General features: G+C 41.1%; 1 protein-coding gene across 8 annotated transcripts in view; it reads right to left on the bottom strand.

Annotated features, from left to right (window-relative positions):
- ITSN2 (intersectin 2) overlaps positions 1-18,849 on the bottom strand; it is a 1,402,222-nt gene that overhangs the window by 230,599 nt on the left and 1,152,774 nt on the right. For 2 of the 8 annotated variants that reach the window (XM_078647706.1, XM_078647705.1), the window contains one exon: positions 6,994-9,365. The exons of the other annotated variants lie outside the window; for them this stretch is intronic. In XM_078647706.1, the coding sequence (XP_078503832.1) occupies positions 9,364-9,365 (2 nt within the window). In that variant the 3' untranslated portion in view covers positions 6,994-9,363. Of the gene's footprint in view, positions 1-6,993; positions 9,366-18,849 lie in introns of those variants that run through there. 8 annotated transcript variants of the gene reach the window in all.

Raw genomic sequence — 18,849 nt, 5'->3', positions numbered from 1 at the left:
GAATCTGCAGCTAGATAGAGTATTTACCAGGTAAGGCGCTACCAAAGGAAAGTAACCGGTTCATCTAATAGAGAATTCTATCTACAGACTTCTTACCTCAGAAGAGCAATACCTCCCCCCAAGGTGGGTCTTCAAATAGACCAAAAAGTCCAACAGGACCGAACAGGCAAAGTGCCAGTCACGAAGGACCTGACTTTCCAGGCAGTAATGCTTAGTGAATATGTACAGAGATGCCCACATAGCTGCTCACAGATCTGCATGACAGGGACCTTGAGAGCTAATGCAGTGATCTCAGCCGTGGCTCCAGTGGAATGAGGTGTGTATATTTTTATGCAGAGATCTATCCACATGAGATGGTCCTTTGCTGCATGGCCTTTCCTTTCTGCTCCCAGATGTAGCCAAGGAAGAGTTGTTCATACACCTGAAACTCTTTAGTACGATCAATGTAGAACATCAACAATAATTTTGGGTCCCTGTGGTGGAGTGTCTCCTCTTCTTTAGAAAGGTATGTGGAGCAAACAAGGTAGGTAGGGTGATATTTTGAGTTGCATGAAAAGGTGTCATCACTTTAAAGAGAAAGGAGATACGAGTTCTCAGGACCAGCTTGTCTGCGTAGAAAGTTGTATAGGGAGGGTGCACACATTAAAAATGTCAAGACTAGATTGAGGTCTCCCTAGGCCATAATGGATGGTTTTGGAGGGAATAGGTGTTGGACTCCCTTTAGGAAACGAGTCCTAACGGGTGACTTAAACAAAGAAGGTTGGTCCGGAAACCAAACTGGTTGAAGGATGAAGAAGTTGAAAGATGAAGAAGTTAAAGGATGGTATGCACAGAATGCTTGCAGTGCACTCTGAACGTTAACGTGATAACAAAATAAAAATAAAATAATTTAATGTATTAAATCACAAATATGTGGAGGGAATAGGTGTTGGAGTCCCTTTAGGAAACGAGTCCTAACGGGTGACTTGAACAAAGAAGGTTGGTCCGGAAACAGAAAGAAAACTGAAATAGCTTAAAAGTAATCTTTCATATTGTCCAGAGCAGAGTCCTGCTGTGCCAGAGAAAGAATAAACAACACAACCTGGGACAACTGTGCAGAAAGAGGGTGAACATACTCGGAGGCACACCATGCCACAAATGTGTCCCAACGGCAGACATATGCCGATTTGGTGGAGGGATGCCTCGCTGCCAGAAAAACCTTAGAGACTTCAGGAGGGGAGGTCGAAAGCTGTTAATCGCTGAATCTCCAACCATTAAGACAGAGCGTGCGCAGAATTGGTTTCAGCACCCCGCCCTGCTTCTGCGACAGAAGACCCAGCCCCGCCCCGAAGGGGCAGCCTGAACGGAGGATCAATGCTCATGCTAAGAGTTTGGATACCAAACTCTCCAGAGCAAGAGCTGCCTTAGAAACTTCAGGGAGCAGAACTGCTGACATTGTGCATTCATGTCGGTGGCAAACACATCTAATTACGGTTCTGCCTAATCTCGAAAGAGACTTTTGATCCACCTTCAGATGACCGAGTTTGTCTGCTCCGGCATTCAGAGAGCTTGCCAGGTGTTGACCCACTAGAGAAATTCTCTGAGGTTCCAGCTATGTCCAGAGATCCGCAGGGCCTGTTGAGTCGGAGTCCACGTTCCACCCCTCCTGTTTGTTGCAGTACCACATGGCAGTGGTGTCCGTGAACACCTGCACCAGCTTTCCCTTGATCGAAGGAAGAATGGCTTTCAATGCCAGCTGGATAAACCGTAGCTCCAACAAGTCCATTTGGAGCTCAGACTTTTCTGGAAACCATTGTCCTCTGATCTCCTCCTCTCCCATATGGCTTCCCCAGTGCAGGAGTTAGATATCTGTCACTATAGCCAGCTCTGGCTGGGGAAGGGAGAAAGGTCTGACGCTGACCTAATCGCTGTTATTTTGCCACCACTGCTAGTCTTTTGCAGTTCTCTTAGAGATCTGGACTAGGTCGGAGAGGTTCCACTGATTCTGCACCCACTGGAATGTCAGGTTGTGCTGCAGAGCCTGCATATCCCAACAGGCATGCATCATAGCAGGATGCAGGAGTCCATGAGGCAAGGCAGAGTCAGTCTCACCAAACTCCAGGATAGAGGCTGAAACATTGGAATCATAGTCCGAATATCCTAGACTTGCTGTTCAGATAGGCCAGAAACTGCAATGTGTCCAGAGCAGCTCCGATAAACGGGAGAATCTGAGATTGGGTCAGGTGAGACTTCAGAACGTTGATAGTGAACCTCAGAGAGTGCAGAAGGTTTGCCATAATCTGGAGGAGGGAGAAGAGCCCAACTTCAACAGCAAGTCGTTGAAGTAGGGGGAGATTAGAACCCGTGACCGCCACAGGTGTACTGTGACCATCACCATCACATTTGTGAACACTGGAGGGGGGGCTGGTAAGTACAGCGATCTGATAATACTCATGGACTGCCATGACCGGCAGGTAACGCCAGTGGGCATGCAGGACAGGGATGTGAAAATAGGGGACCTGCAAGTCCAGTGCTACTATCCAGTCTCAATGGTCGAGGGCAGATAGAACCTAAACGAACGTAAGCATCCCAAACTTCTCCTTCTTCAGGAAGAAGTTGAGAAGACACAGCTCTGGAATAGGGCAGAGGCTTCTTTCCTTTTTTGGCACCAGAAAGTAGCAGGAAAAGCAACCACGACCTACTTCTGATGCTGGTACCCTCTCAATGACTTCTTTAGTCAAAACCGCCAACACTTCCTGACAGAGCAATAAGAGATGGTCCTCTGTCAGCGGGTGGTGAGAAGGAGGTATGGATGGCGGGGTTTCCAGGAAGGGGATGGAGTAACCCCCATGGACTATCTGGAGTATCAACTTGTCCGATGATGTGGACTACCAGTGGGGCAGGTGATGGCAAATCCTGCCTGCCACTGGGTGCCGTGCTGGTATAAGGGCAAAATAAAGGATTCTGGAGGCTGAGGCTGCCGGGGGTGACTGGCTGGCCTGACCTATGGCTGGTGGTCCCAAGTGATCCCACATGGCCAAAAAAGGCTTAGAAGTCTGTTGGCCTTGGTGGCTGGGCAGGAAAGGACATGTTGGTAGCCACTTTCGTATTCACAGAAGGGGTGAAAGGCAGTCTAGGGTTGGCGAAGGGCCATAGATAGGTCCAAAGATATTGCGGTAGCCCGGCTGTCATTCAAGTGCCCCAGCGCGGAGTCTGCCTTTTCACCAAAAAGGCAAGAACCTTCAAAGGGCATGCCGATGAGAGAAACCAGAAGATACCCTGAAATGCCAGTGGTTCTCAACCAGGCTTAGCATCTAACTGCCACTCGATGCAATCAGTCTTATCAAGTCAGTTGTGTCAACAGCAGAGCAATGGGTAGGTCACACGCTGTCCACGGCGATCCGGAACTGCAGGACGACGCTTTGTGGAACTCCGCTCTTGCTAAATGGAGCATTCCCCTTGTATATAGCGGTCTGTACATTTCTTGATTGCAATAAGGTATTATCTATATAATTTTGCGTATGGGACAGCACAACACTCGATAAGACATGTGCTTTTTTACTGTCTTCCTAGCAGTAGTTTGTTAGTGTTTTTCATGGTCTTGACAAATTGCCTTGATCTTTCTTGACAAGAAACATGTTGACCACTATCTAGATCTTGAGCTAACGTAAATCATTATACCTACCTTGGCCTACACTAGCAAAGCGTAGGAGTGAAGCCTCAAATGGTGTTGCAATTGGACGGTCCAGTAAAGTCAAAGAGCCATTTGACTTCTGAGACTTCTTTTGTTTGTCTCTATCAGATTTAAGCTACAATCAGGAATGACAGAACCAAATTAAAATCCTCTGTAGAGAGAAAGACATCTTAGGAGAAAATCTGTTTTTGATCCCCTTCAGACAAAGCAGTTAGAAGAAAGAACCACTGCTCTTGGAAAGAACAAACGGCCAAGATTCTATTTACATCCCTCTTTGTGGTTTAATGCCTGAGGCTCTCCTTTGTCAAGTAAAGGGTGAAATTCACAATATGAAGCAGACTACAACTGAAGGGACCAGGATTGCGATCAAGACATCAAGAAGAAAACTTTTTCCAAGCGAGGACATGTTTAGTAGCAGGACATCTAGCCGCAAGGACTATGCTTATAATCTGATTGGAGAGACACCAACTATCCCATCAAAAGAAGGCTGGAGTGCTAAAGCTGGAATGCAGCAAAAGCCCTACCAAACGTCAACGGCTAGGATACAGTAATTTTTTCTCCTCAGCTAGGAAGATTAAATCGATACCTCAAAAGCAAAGGGAGGATAGTGCTTAGGTCACATGGGTCATGAAGGCTGAAATTCAGATATAGCAGAAGCCTCCTGAGGAGCAATTATCTAGACTGAAGCCTGCAGCATGTTTGCAAGTAAGGAGAAATAGTTGAAGGCTTGCTACACTAACATCTGCAAAGACCACCAACTACCCTTTGTTTCAGTCCCACTAATGGGAACACCTCTCAACCTGTATAAGACTGACTGGCCAGATAAGTAAATGACCAATTCCAGGATTTTGTGAGTCATCATCCAATTTCAGAGAGACTGGCCCTAACAGCAAAACTGAAAGGAGCCGATACTGCCCCATATTGTTGTTTTAGTGGATTACTGTGGTGTTATTCGCGAGGACCTGCACCATCAGGTCCTGCACAAAGAGAAGGATGGCTAAGACACTGATTTTTCAGAGAGCTGCATAGGGCAATGGTTGTCTAGTCTCCCAGGGGAGTTCCATAACAAAGGAAAAACCTGTCCTGAACCAGTCTTGGCTGTCTGTTGGAAAGAATGTCTTCAATGAAGGTCGTCCTTCAAGACCACAAATGAGTCCTGGGGGAGAAATCAGGCCAAATTTTGGCATTCTACCCATGGGCTGCTAAGATCCCTCACACTCCACTACAATTATCCAATCCTCGTGCTACTTTTAATCACACTATTCAAAGAACAAATTAAAAACTTTGCTGACCTATATGTAGGTCTACGAAGTATGAACTGTAGAGGTTCTCACTAAAGAAGAGAAAGCTCTGGAGACGTTTGAATAATAGGTTTATTCTGTGCGACCATTTTGAATTTACAAGGAAACTTGTATTTTATCATTCAGTAGCTTAAAACTGTTCATAATGACTGTTAAATATAATACTGAACCAAGCCCATAATCATGGATGGCAAGCAAAACAATATATATTGTGATTGATTTAACTGGTAATCATTAAGAGGCCAAAGTTTTATTGAAGGACTGTTGCTATTTGACTCCCTTGCCTATATATTTAGATTGTGGGCGTTTCAAAGCAATTTAAACCATAGATTTCAAAATTCTCACTGATGTTATACTCTTTCAGGCAGAAAGCAGGTCTCTTAGAACATGCCAAGGACATATGACAGTGAGTATTGCACCAGAAGAATGCATAGCACAAGATAAAACTCAAATTGGAGTGCACTTTGAATATAAAACCATGTACAGGCATAGATAGACTGGATCACGGCATTGAGATGACCCGTAAAGATTGAATAAAAACATTCAAATAAACTTCAGGATAAGTAGCTGATACAGCTCTGGTAATAAGTACATAAGACTGCATCAGCCAACTTTAGATAATGCTTCCACTTAATAAATGCATTACTTGCAATTCATTTGTTTAATGTGAATTCTCTTTTTGTTACTTTATAAGAATCGGAGGTGGTTTCCAGGAAAGGAATGCATGGCATTCATTTAGTTTATTTGGTATGTTTAATAGCACTCATTCAGCCGTTTAAGCTGCTTCCTATGACACTGCAAGAATGTTCTACCAGGGACTAGAAACACAAACAAAAGAAATCCACCTAATAAATGAACTTTGATTGGAAACATTTGTACAGATTTAGGATGCATGCCATGCTCTACAACGACTGCTGCCGAAGGGCACAGTTTCACACTCGTATGCACAATAACAGACCCACACTGCTAAGAAATACAATTACTTCATTTAATTGCCCGCTTCCCACTATTATATAATTGAGCTGAATCGATATAATTCTCTAGTTAGCAACTGCTGGTTTATTCTGGAGAGACCCTGCCCCTGCAGGTAATTATCCAATTTGCCTCTTTTGTGCTTACATATCAAAGATCAGGTTGATTGAAGTGTGACAGCAGCTGAATAAGGAAATTGTCGAAGGAAATATAAAGTGCATTGCCCAGGAGGACTTGAGTATACCCGCAGGAAAACAAAGTAACCTAACTTTGTCTATTAACAAATATTAATCTAAGTGCTCAGCATTGCTTCGAACAATTATTTGATTGAATAATAATAACTGATGGTTTGATGCTGGGAGCCAATCCCAAAGACGTGCAGTGGTGGTCAGAAGCTAGGTTGCACCCAGCTTGGTATCTTCTTCAAGGCAAACATGGAAGTCACGCAAGCTCTTGCTGAATTCCAACTCTACACATTCCATTACATGGAGAATTATGGCGTGTGAACATCCTTTGTGAACAATTTTACAATGGTAACCCGGTGTAGGTGTTTTCATGATAGGATAATGATCATGTTTAACTTCCTGAAATAAGACAATTTCCTAAGCAGATAGCAAGCCAACGTTCTAACACATGCACTTCTGAAAAAAAGGATGCCCTGCTTTTAATAAACTATTCTCTTCTGTTTACCCTTTAAAGAGAATTCTAAGTAGTGGACCAGGATAGGTATCTTCATGCCATTTTCAAACAAAATGTTCGCAACTTGCAGTTACGCTATTATATCTGTGTTGCTATGTGTAAAAAAAAAAAAAAGAGATGCAGTGAAAGTAGGATTGCCTAGAAGAACAGTGCCCCGCAATGGCCTACTCCTACATTTGCGTAAAGGCGCTGTGGCCCACAGTGGTGAGCTCCTACCGTTAAGTAAAAGCACTCGGCTCCTCAATGGCTCGCTACTACTTCCATTTTTTAGAGGCAGCACTGTCACAAGGTCATGTGGAAGCTATATTTACCTCTATTTAAAGTTTTCGATTGTCCACACTTAAAAAATCACGCTCTGCTCTCATTTTATGGCCAGTCTACATACAGGAATACCTTTTGAGAAATTACAAATTTACAGACCTTAAGAGCAAGTACATTCCATCACTATACAGAAACATAAAAAATAAGAGTGACAGAACTAGTGACCAGGCAATAGGAAGTCAAGGACAGCAGTTACACATATACATTTTGATTTCAGCAGAATCGAACCTCTGCAAGAATTAATTGATGATTGTTCAAATAGGCACACCCGAAACATAATATATTGCACAGCATTTACACTGACAAACTAAAAGAAACAACAAACATACATTCAATTTATACATTTTTAGAGAGCACAACGTTCTAAATGCTTCAAAGTATCTGGAGAATTGTATAATGCCTTGAAGATTAACAATCGACAATTGATTGACAGATTATTAATTTAAATATTAATAATTTTTCCAATATTGTTCTCTGGAAAGTATCTTTCTGCATACACATTTTTGGTTTGTTTAAATTATACATTTCATCGTCAAAGCAAAACATAAATATATATCATACGGTAACATTATTTTCCCTTTTGTGCCACTGAAATATCCCAGCATATTGTACAGAATGCCACCACAAGGATGTTTTGCTCTTTATATTTCCGAGTAGTCTGTACAATGCAAAATATGCATTTGATATACATACATAATAGTGTGCTTTTGTTAATCTAAACAAGCATAATTTCCCAACTCAATCTCTATACCTTTTCTGCTACCTATTTTTTTTTTAATAGAACTTTGGGCAACAAACGTTTTATTGTGAAGTGAATCTGTTTAAGTCACAGAACTTCCCTCTACAAAACTTACAGAGCCTGGCCATATTTTAGAGTATAGACACAACTGTTGTACTATCTACTTCAGTTTGTCATTGCCCCTACTCCTGACAAGTCTGCGTGATTGCAGTCAGAATGCAGTGGGGTGCAGGGCTGAAAAGCAATGAATGGCAGCCTACCCGATCCCGCAGAACAGGGTTTAAGAAGACACCACATACAACACCTCGGCAATGATGCAAAGATATATATGAATACCAATACCAATAAATAATTAATTTCCATTTTTTGGTTGTTGTACAGTTTTTCAGTTCTATTGCATTACATCAATTCCCAACTAACCACTGTCTATTGAAAGCAGGAATAAAAGTATTCTGATAAACTTTCTTTAACTGTAGAAGGGTAGCTTTTAAGTACCACTGCCATTATAGAACATCCAAATTCTCTACCATGATGGAATGATGGATGGTGAAATAGAAATGCAATTACTTGTTCGATTTCATAAAATTCAGATGGTCAATGGGTGCATTGCTTGTCTCTCTTGCTTGAGAACATACAATTTCGACCCTGTTCCCTCGAAATCTTTATTGTTTCTCACACAAAGAAAGGATATGGAAGTTTCATTGGTAGGTCAACAGAAGAGACAGCCTCACGGCAGGGAACATCTTTGGTTTACATGCTTCAAAAATAGAGCTGGGTGAAACAATCAAGTGGCAGATACTTTATTAATATCTTTAAAGATTTTGGAAAAAGCCCATGTAGAAATGAATACCCATTCTTTTGGTAACTTTTAAAATGAATGAACAAAAATACAAATGAATTTATGAGTACAGCTTCTCAGGTAATAAAAGCAAAACATTGCACGTGTGGCTTCCTGTACAAGACGTACATTTAACTAGTCAACAGAAGCAGCAGCTAGGGGATGTCAGTGGCTTTCTTTTCAACTCAGTGCAATTTTACCCTCAACGTCCCACTGCCCTCAGAGCTGTGGGAAAGAACCAATCGTGACCCAGAATCAATTGTCACCTTTTGCGGGCTCTGGCTGAATGGCAGTAAACAGATCACTGTGGACAGCAGTGAAATGAAGTCTGTTAAAAGAAGTCATACATTGCAACCAATTTAACCCAGCAAACCTTGTGCAATATAGCAAACACAAAGGCACACAGCATTTCCCCATATATACATATATATGTTACAGCCCAGCTAACGTGTGCAAATAGTGGGTCTTTGTGTGCCTGGACACACACCATGTAAGCCATAACTTGATTATTCATGCTAATGATCTCTGGGTTAACCAAAAGAAAAAAACACAAGGAAGGCCTTGGGTGGAAACCAGAATGGACATCAGTGAAAGCCACACAAAGACCCACTATCCATTCTGTTTGTTTTTTTTAATGAAAATCCATCTTAATTCAAGATCATATATTAAAAAAATAGCCCCAAGTGATCTAACATTCAAACGTAGCAAATGGATTGTGCAGAGCATATTAAACCGGGTCTGTCCACTCTGCTTCCAACGCTATAGTCAAACTTGGATAGTGGGTCTCTGAGGTGCTTTCAAACTGGAAGATATGACTGGGTCCTAAAAAACAAAAACACGAGGATAAAAATGATCATAACTCAAGCGAAGTGGTAAATGTAAAAGCCAATGACTACGATAGGGACAACAGTATGTTCAGGTATGACAACTTCTAAAACAAATAAAATTGCGTCATATTTTCTAGGAGAAATGCAATTTGCAATGACTAATAGAGGACTTGCCACATAATGCTGAAGGGTTATGCCAAGTGAAGACACTGGATGAAATATTCAACGATTCTGCTGTTCATTGCAACTATTCAAATATATCAAAACTGGACAATTCATTTTTTTTTTAATTCAGCACTTTGTTACTGTCGTGTGTCTACAAAGAATATGTCAGACATCTTTTAAGCACATCCAATCATGTGGATTTTTTATGTGCATTAGAGATAGACAGTTTCTCCTTAACATAAACGATCTAATCTACACAGTTGTTTAGAAAGTCCCTTTGTCAATGTTACATTCTGTCAACATAACAACAAGGGGTAGTCACTTTTAGACCTTTGTAATGGTCTACAAAGCAAATCTCTCCTTCAGTCCCAGTTAATTTACATTTGGGACAGGATACCTCATTCTATCCTGGAATAAGATGGCTATAATACAATTAACCATAGAAATCCATTTTGTATAGCTATAGAAAACTATTTTTTTCCCAAAAGATTGTTGGCGAAATGTACAGGACTCAAAATTGCATAAATATATACTAGTATTCTGCATTCTGAGATGATACAAACTGATCTTACAGTTATACATTGAAAGTATTGTTCCTTTAATTTAATTAAGTTTCGAGAAGAGGCCTGAATCTTTGTTAATAGCTTAGTGGAAAGAAGATAAGAAACGATACAGGGGAAGGAAGAGGTAGAAGAAAGCGGAGCAAGCGAGAGAAAGAGCACTAGCTATAGCTCTTGCCTGGCTGTAAACCTTGTTTCAGTCGAGCATAGTAAGATTAACAATGTATAGTAATAATGTATTTGGGGAGTGGGTGCTTTAGAGGATCCTGGGAGTAATTATGATATCTTGAGGGCTTAGGTGATTCAATAAAATTGTCCAGTTTATACCATATTCTGTTTTTCCTGCTTTAGTATGCGTTTAGAGAGCCTCTACACATTTAGTAAGAGAAGCAGATATGGAAGAAGGGAAGGCTCCAATAGTGAGAGAAAAAAGATTCTGGTTCCAGAGCACATTGGTGATTTTTAGTAAGTATTGCCTTATCTTTTCCCTAAAAGGTTTCACCTAGTGGTATTCTAGCAGCGTATGTATTTGGCCACCTTTTTCCGAAACACAGCTCCAACAATAATACTTGTCTATTCAACATAATTTGTGTAACATCAATGGTGAACCAGTATACATTGTAGGCCGTCCAGAACCTACATTGCAAAGTTTAGGAGCAATTTATTTGGCTCTTAGTGCTGAGCATATATTGCTCCAGGGAGTGATGTATTTATTTGGTCTTAAAACATTCTCTCATTTGCTTGCAAATTGGTAGTGTATTAGAATTGCTTTTAGTGACAGTAATAGGTAGACTCTGGAAGCTAAGTGGCTGTTTCATATGATAGTATTTACAATTCTGGATAGAGTGACTTCTTGTGGGAATCAGGTTTTGAACAACATGAAATGTTAAGAACTTTTAAAGTACATTTCATTTAGGTTACGTCTGGACTCAAGGAGGAATGACAAAGGAGCCTCCTTTGTGCCCCAGTCTTTAACAATCGCAATGCCTTTCTCTGCCCATGCTCTCCAAATCAAGGTTTTTCCCTGAATCCTAATGCGCTGGTTGTGCCAAAGAGTGGAAAAGTTGAATATTTCATTTTCTTTTAGATTTTGTTGTCAAGAGTTCGCGCAGCAGGTACTGTTAATAATAAATGTAGTGCAGACCAATGTCATACATTGACCCCAGTACAGAGATCTGGGCCTAAAACCATCGTTTTTTTGCTCACCATGCCATTCCAGTTTGAACCCAGCCATATGCAAATCAGTCTTGACCCTGTGCCCCATGGGAACAGTCCAGCCCGAACTGCCAAGCCAGGTCCTCCCTGGACTGGAAACAAGCATCCTAGGACAGGTTTCGGGCTTTCAGCCCTCATCAGCCAGGATAGCTTGATTCCAAAGGCATGGAGAACACGGGACTCACGTTTGAGCATACCCGTCCCACTCGGGGTGAGAAATGCAAACACAACAGTTGATGGACAGAATGCAGACCAATGTCATACATTCACCCCAGTACAGAGATCTGGGCCTAAATCAATAGTTTTTTGCTCAACATGCCATTCCAGTTTGAACCCAGCCATATGCAAATCAGTCTTGACCCTGGCTTGGCAGTTAGGGCTTGACTGTTCCCATGAGGCACAGGGTCAAGACTGATTTGCATATGGCCATGTCTGAACTGGGGTGGCTTGGTGAGCAAAATAACGATGGATTAAACAGAGATCTGTGACTGGGGGTGAATGTTTTGCCATTGTGCAACATTCCGTCCATCATCTTGTGTGTTTTGCTGTTCACCCTATGTAGGAAGGGTATGCCCAGACGTGGGTCCCTTGCTCACTAAGCCACTGGAGTCAAGCTATCCTGGCTGAAGACGGCAGATAGCCAGTAACCCGTCCTAGGATGCTTGATTCCGGTCCAGGGAAGACATGGCTTGGCAGTTCGGGCTGGACTGTTCCCATGAGGCACAGGGTCAAGACTGATTTGTATATGGCCATGTCTAAACTGGAGTGGCTTGGTGAGCAAAATAACGATGGATTAAACCCAGATCTGTGCCTGGGGGTGAATGTGTTGCCATTGTGCAACATTCTGTCCATCATCTTGTGTGTTTTGCTGTTCACTCTATGTGGGAAGGGTATGCCCAGACGTGGGTCCCTTGCTCACTAAGCCACTGGAGTCAAGCTATCCTGGCTGAAGACGGCTGATAGCCAGAAACCGGTCCTAGGATGCTTGATTCCGGTCCAGGGAAGCCATGGCTTGGCAGTTCGGGCTGGACTGTTCCCATGAGGCACAGGGTCAAGACTGATTTGCATATGGCCATGTCTGAACTGGGGTGGCTAGGTGAGCGAAATAACTATGGATTAAACCCAGATCTGTGAGTGAGGTGAATGTTTTGCCATTGTGCAACATTCTGTCCATCATCTTGTGTGTTTTGCAGTTCACCCTATGTGGGAAGGGTATGCCCAGTCGTGGGGCCCTTTCTCGCTAAGCCACTGGAGTCAAGCTATCCTGGCTGAAGACGGCTGACAGCCAGAAACAAGTCCTAGGATGCTTGATTCCGGTGCAGGGAAGACCTGGCTTGGTAGTTCGGGCTGTACTGTTCCCATGAGGCACAAAATCAAGACTGATTTGCATTTGGCCATGTCTGAACTGGGGTGGCATGGTGAGCAAAATAAGGATGGAATAAACCCAGATCTGTGACTGGGGATGAATGTTTTGCCATTGTGCAACATTCCGTCTATCATCTTGTGTATTTTGCATTTTAATTACTCAGGCACTCCAAAACAGAGATCTGACCCTGTAAAGTGAATATGAGGTATGGGTAGGGGAACATGCTTGAAAATGAGAATACAGCAAATGTGTCAAGTTGGAGAATTCATAGGCATCACGGGTTATCTCTCAACAATATGTTATGTGCCCTACTCCATGTCTGTATAATGCAGGAGACTGTGTGCTGTGTAGTTTCCTCTGATCAGTAGGGACTGCCTGTTTGTGGACTACATAAACTTACGATGGCGCCAGACTGATTCCGTGCACCCCTGCAGGATATGTTCCCCTTTGGACCAGCTAGCTCACAGCACCACTCTTAGCTCCCCTAAATCTAGGAAGGGAGCAAAACATTCTGGCAACTACTGATTAAGACGGCTCTGTTCCCTAACGAACCGTGGAGACAGACCTTGATGTTTTCGCTCAGTCACTCGTGCTCTCTTTCACTTAGAGAATTATACAAAAAATACATAATGGGACATTTTCAAAATGTATTGAGCCGGAGTGATTCTTGTATACAGCATGTGTGCTGCAATGATCAATAGACAGAAGCAGAAGAAAGATCAGAAGTGTCAAAACAGTAAATAGAATGAAAAGTTCCACCATTATGTTGAGACAAATTATGCAGGCATACATATACATAACTACAACAATCTAGCCTACTCCTACAATGCAGACCATGGAAACCTATGGTGACAGAGCGCTATAGAAATTCCCCTTAAGATAAGATAAGATGTGTCTAGGGTGGGAATGTGTGTTCTGCCAAGAATCCTTCCTCTGGATAATTTAACTCCTTTATCTGATGGGTAAGAGTGTAGGACCATGTCTTAGCCATAGACTGGACACCCCTCATGGAGATGTCGGGCAGTTGTTAGGCAAAAAGCTACAGCAAGCTGGGACCCCTCGAATTCTGCAGAAGTGCCTCATCTGATTTTATTTGGAAACAAAAGGTTATCTATAGAATTCAACATCCTTGCCTTAGCCAATGATTGTAATAAGGCCACTACTGTTTGTATTTCACAGATAGCAGTGTTACCCTGTGGACGGATTAATAATAACACATTTGTATCACACATGTGAGGACCTTGCACATAATGCCAAGGCAGTGTGTTAGTGTTCCCATGAAATTCTCTGTGTCAGCAAAGTTGGCGTTACTTAGAACGAACCAGAGAGTCTCAAATGCTAATGTCGATGTGACAAAAGGGAAGGCAACTTAAGGAAAGAACCGTGTATATCTAAAATGGCACTACTTCCAATCAAACCTAACTTGGGCACATGACATGGGTCTCCAATGTAGTAAGAGCATTGATGTAACAATCTCTTTCAGACTGCTCTCCATGAGAATATCAACTAATAATTCTGGAAATCTGTTGTGCAATGTCTATGGGTGGTGAGTGAGCAGCTGAATTAAATGATTGTCATTGTTGATGATACTGCACAAATAACAGTTAATGTTGTAAATGGGAAACTATAAATATATATATTTTTTAAAGTTATCATTTCAATTGTATCTTATAGACTCAGTAAGGATGGTACCAAATCCTACTCCTAGATATTTTATTCTAGACTTTCTCCCACCTCAATCCTACACTGAAAACCAGAGAACTATGACACAGGTCATTAATGGGAGGATTTTTCCTTTATCTTTGCTTCGTATATAACCGGATACCCTAGCACACTGCTTCCCAAATGTTTAAGAGCTACAACCCAATTTTTAAAAAAGTTCAACTTTCACGATCCACCTAGCTTTAATGGACAAGAGGTGGGCGATTTTTTTAATTTAACCTAAGTATTACGTGGTAGCGCACTGTCATTTACAGACAACACATTTTTCATTGACATTAAATGCCTACTAAATTTATACAGACATACAGTATTACAGATATAACTACACTGTCACAAATGATGATGTGTGGAAATTAGATTTCACTGAATATTTATCATTTGTGCATCAGCAAGTGTCTTAATTTGTTTTGATCCTATTAAATTCCTTGTCCCGTCACACTTCAGAATAGCAACAATTGTCCCTCACTTTTGCTTCTCTTTCTGCTGAATGGATACGTTTCACATGTTGCAGGTATGTGTGTATAAATAACAACCTACAACCTTTACTTTCACTCTCCCAGTACAACAGCAAGATCGTCACCTAATTCACGTAAAAAATTTTCTCTGTCTGAAAAATGAGAAAGGTTTGTAAAACCCAAACCCCATGTTAAATAAACATAAGCAGAAATTTGTTAAAAGACTATGGGCCAGATGTACAAAGAAAGTTTGCATGCGCAAATGGGTATTAGACCCGTTTGCGCCCTCAAAAAAACCTGTGGCTCATGTACTAATCATATTTTGCACTCGCAAAATAGGATTAGCGACTCGCTATTAGGAAGGGGAGTTCCAAGGGCGTCCTTTCCTAATACTGAATCCTTAAGCTATGTACGAATGTTTTGCTACCGCAAAACACTTTCAGTTTACCACCCTTCTCTGAAGGGTGGTAAAGCACTTGCAAATGGGAAGGGGTCCAGAGGGTACCCCTTCCCATTTGTGAATGCATTCACAAATATTTTTCAAGGGCAGGCAGTGGTCCCAGGGAGCACTGCCTGCCCTTAAAAAATTAAACTGAAAAGTAAAATTTAAATTTCAGGAAAATGAGCTGCATTTAAAAAAAAAAAAAAAAGAAAACTACCTTTTTTAAAAGCAGTCCAAGACAGGGAGGTCTGCTAACCCCAGCTGGCCACCATCCCTGGGAGTGCCAGCTATTGCCAATGGGGTTGCAAATTGTGACAGGCTGATTAATATGCATGAGGCATGCAATTTGCGACCCCACTGGGAATCGCAAACAGTGTCTCAGACAATGTTGTGCATCCAAATTAGCGAGTCGCAAATTGCAAGTAGCAAATGTGACGCAATTTGCAACTCGCTAATTGGCGGGTTGTACATCTGGCCTATAGACTAATATTTGATCTCTGTCTTTGATACACAGCAAATGAAACAAGATAAACATAGAATTTAAAGGCTTCTTTATTTATTGCTTTGGCTTGTGAGACCCACCAAAAATCAGCTGGCGACCCACAGTTTGGGAAGCACAGCCCTAGCATATCTCTCCATTGTTTAAAAAATTGCACCGATTGCGTTTTCTGCCTGTTCTGTAAAAAGGACAACATCATCAACATAAGCTGCTGTATTATGGTCTGCAATTTTGTTGTTCTTGCTAACAGAAATTAAAAGGGGGCCTACTGTTAGTATAGAGAGGGGATACCCATATCGAGTTTCCTGCCGTAAAGGGAAGCTACTTAACAGAAATACACACTGATGTTGATTCTAGCACAGGGCATATTGCATATAGCTAGGAACATCCTCGGCTGAATCGGTCTCTCAACGAAACTCTGTCAAGCTTTGCATGCAGAGAAGTCTGTCACAACGTATCCAAAGCTTGTTCTGCATCCACTGCTATCACAGTCGTTGGGTTGTCTAGTAAACTTGCTTTTGTAAAACATGACTAAACAATCTATTATTGTCTGAAGCAAATCTGCCTTTTATCAATCCAATTTAGGTTGGGTAAATTAGGGTTTTTAGGAGTGTTTCAAATATGTTGCCTAGGATTTTTGTGTACACTTTACAGTTTTAGTAAATGAAAGAGATGGGGCAGCAATTCTTGGACTCAAGGAGATCCTTTTCCTCCATAGGAATAATCAATATATTTGCCTCTGATGCCAAACCCGTGCCAATTACTGAAATTGCATAATGCTGACAAAGTGATCTGGGCAAATGTAGGAGGACTCCTTTGTTATGTCTAATAGGAGATCAGCAACCCATCCAGGCCAAGGGTTTTACCTAGTTTTAGTGACTGGTTTTATGGCACTCAACAGCTTTTTGCAAATTGGCTAGTGGTCAAGGCAAGCTTCCTAAGAGGCAGAGTTATTGCATGGTAACGTTTTTTAAAAGTCTAATATACAGCATTTACATAGGCAAGTATACTAATCCTAATTGCTGATATTTTTGTTTTGAATCTATTATGTTTCAGGTATGTGGCAAGCAGTCAAACTGCTTTATTGTGACCACAAACTGTTACGCCTAAGTTGTTCTTGATACATAAACGAGCGTTAGTGCTTAGTACTAAAGAGAATTTAGGTAAGCAATAACAGCCTTTCCCTTTCCTGTCACTTTGGATTCAACGAGTGTAATTTCTTTTTGACTCATCTAATTTTGCTGTAGCTTTTAGGGCATCCCAAAGTATTTCGGGAGAGGAAAATGTGTTGATGTTTTCCAAAAAGTCTAGAATTTTTTTTAATAGTTTGTAGCAAATAGGAATTAACGTGTAAATATAAGTAAGTAGTTTATTAACCATGCAATTACTTAAAATCTTTACAGTATAAAACCACATAATCAACACCCCTCCCCCCCAGCCCCTGCCACCCTCACTGCCTCTCATCTCTTGAAGTTAAAACGCACAGTGCTTGCAAGTACAACAATTATTGCTTGGACCCTCCTTGGCCTACAAGCGGGATAATACATTTTAATTGTTCTAACTTTTCCTTAAAAATTGTTTAAAAAGTGTAAATTCTTTACCTTTAAGATGGGGATTTACTTATGTTGTGTGAGCATTGCCCGGGAACCTGTTAAAAATTCAATAGATTCTGGTCTCCCCCCTGCTGCCCTGCTGGCCACCCATCCCTTAATTCCCTATTGCGTGAATGTCATATATTCTCTTTATTTTTCATTCTTTATTGTGTCTTTTTGATTAAATGATGGTGAAACACATGTATGGTCGGAAATTAGTATATGTTAAATAGCAGGGACAGTGCTTCATCATGTGGGCTTCATAAATTAGGATAATGTCTATCCTAGCGAAAGATTGGTGAGGGATAGAGTAAAAGGTATAGTCCTTGCCTGTGAGTTGACAGGCCTCTACACATCTACAAGTTTATCTATGTTAAACAAATTAATAATTTGTTTATGGGGTCTATGTAGTGTAAAGAGACAATCCAATATTCTGTCTAGGTTGCCATCCCATGGTTAAAGTCTCCACCTAAACTTTTCCTCAAGCTTCGGGCGCCTGTGAGAGTTTTTTTATTGAGCTGGATTCAAACGTACAATTTTTCAGTCATAGGGGCATACATATTCATTGCATATAATTAAAAGCATCTTTTTAGAATCTTGTGAGACACCAACTGCCCTCATAGTACCTATATGTCACAAGGATATTCTTTTTCCAGAGATCAGGGACATTAAGTCATTTTTTTCTTTTTAACCACCTGGGTGCAGGACACCCATCTGCTTCTCATTTAGATGGCTTCCTGAAATCGATTTTAGTTTCTTGCAGGAAGATTTTAGTTTATGACAACATTCTAAGATTTTTTGGCATTTGACAGGAGGATTCGTTGGTGTTAAGGGCTAGGATCTTAAAGTTGGACATTATGGTGCTGTCAGTGTAAGATGGTCGATAGCCCCGATGATATATATATATATATATATATATACATATATATATATATGTGTGTGTGTCTGTGTGTGTGTGTGTGTGTATATATATATATATATATATATATATATATATATATATATATATATATATATATATATATATATCAAGGGTAGATTTATCCTAAATATCATATTCTCTATAAATGGTTATGGGAATGAAACTTGCACGAGTACCTTGAAGTCCAGTCTAAGACATAAGTGATCCTCTGTGGATATCCAGCCCTAGGGATGAATAGGAGTAAGGGGAGAATGGAGGAAGACTGCAGGGTAAGAGGAAAGAAAATCAATACAACAGAATTCCCAAAACATAGGTAAACTCCAAATAAATCCAACCTACTCCCATCACACCCCAAGTCTGAAATAACAGGACAGGTGGATTAACAAGTGACCTACAATCAGAGTACAACACGCATCAGTTAATAGTGTGGGTATGTAACAGCTTTCTTAATATGTCCTGTGATAAACTGGATAAAATTAACTCTTGCAATAAACTGAGTAAACTCAAATACCCAAAGGTTATCTTTTGTTTGAAATCATTA

Source organism: Lissotriton helveticus, chromosome 6, assembly GCF_964261635.1.
Source record: "Lissotriton helveticus chromosome 6, aLisHel1.1, whole genome shotgun sequence".
Lineage (NCBI taxonomy): Eukaryota > Metazoa > Chordata > Amphibia > Caudata > Salamandridae > Lissotriton > Lissotriton helveticus.
This window is presented reverse-complemented; position numbering and strand designations above follow the sequence as displayed.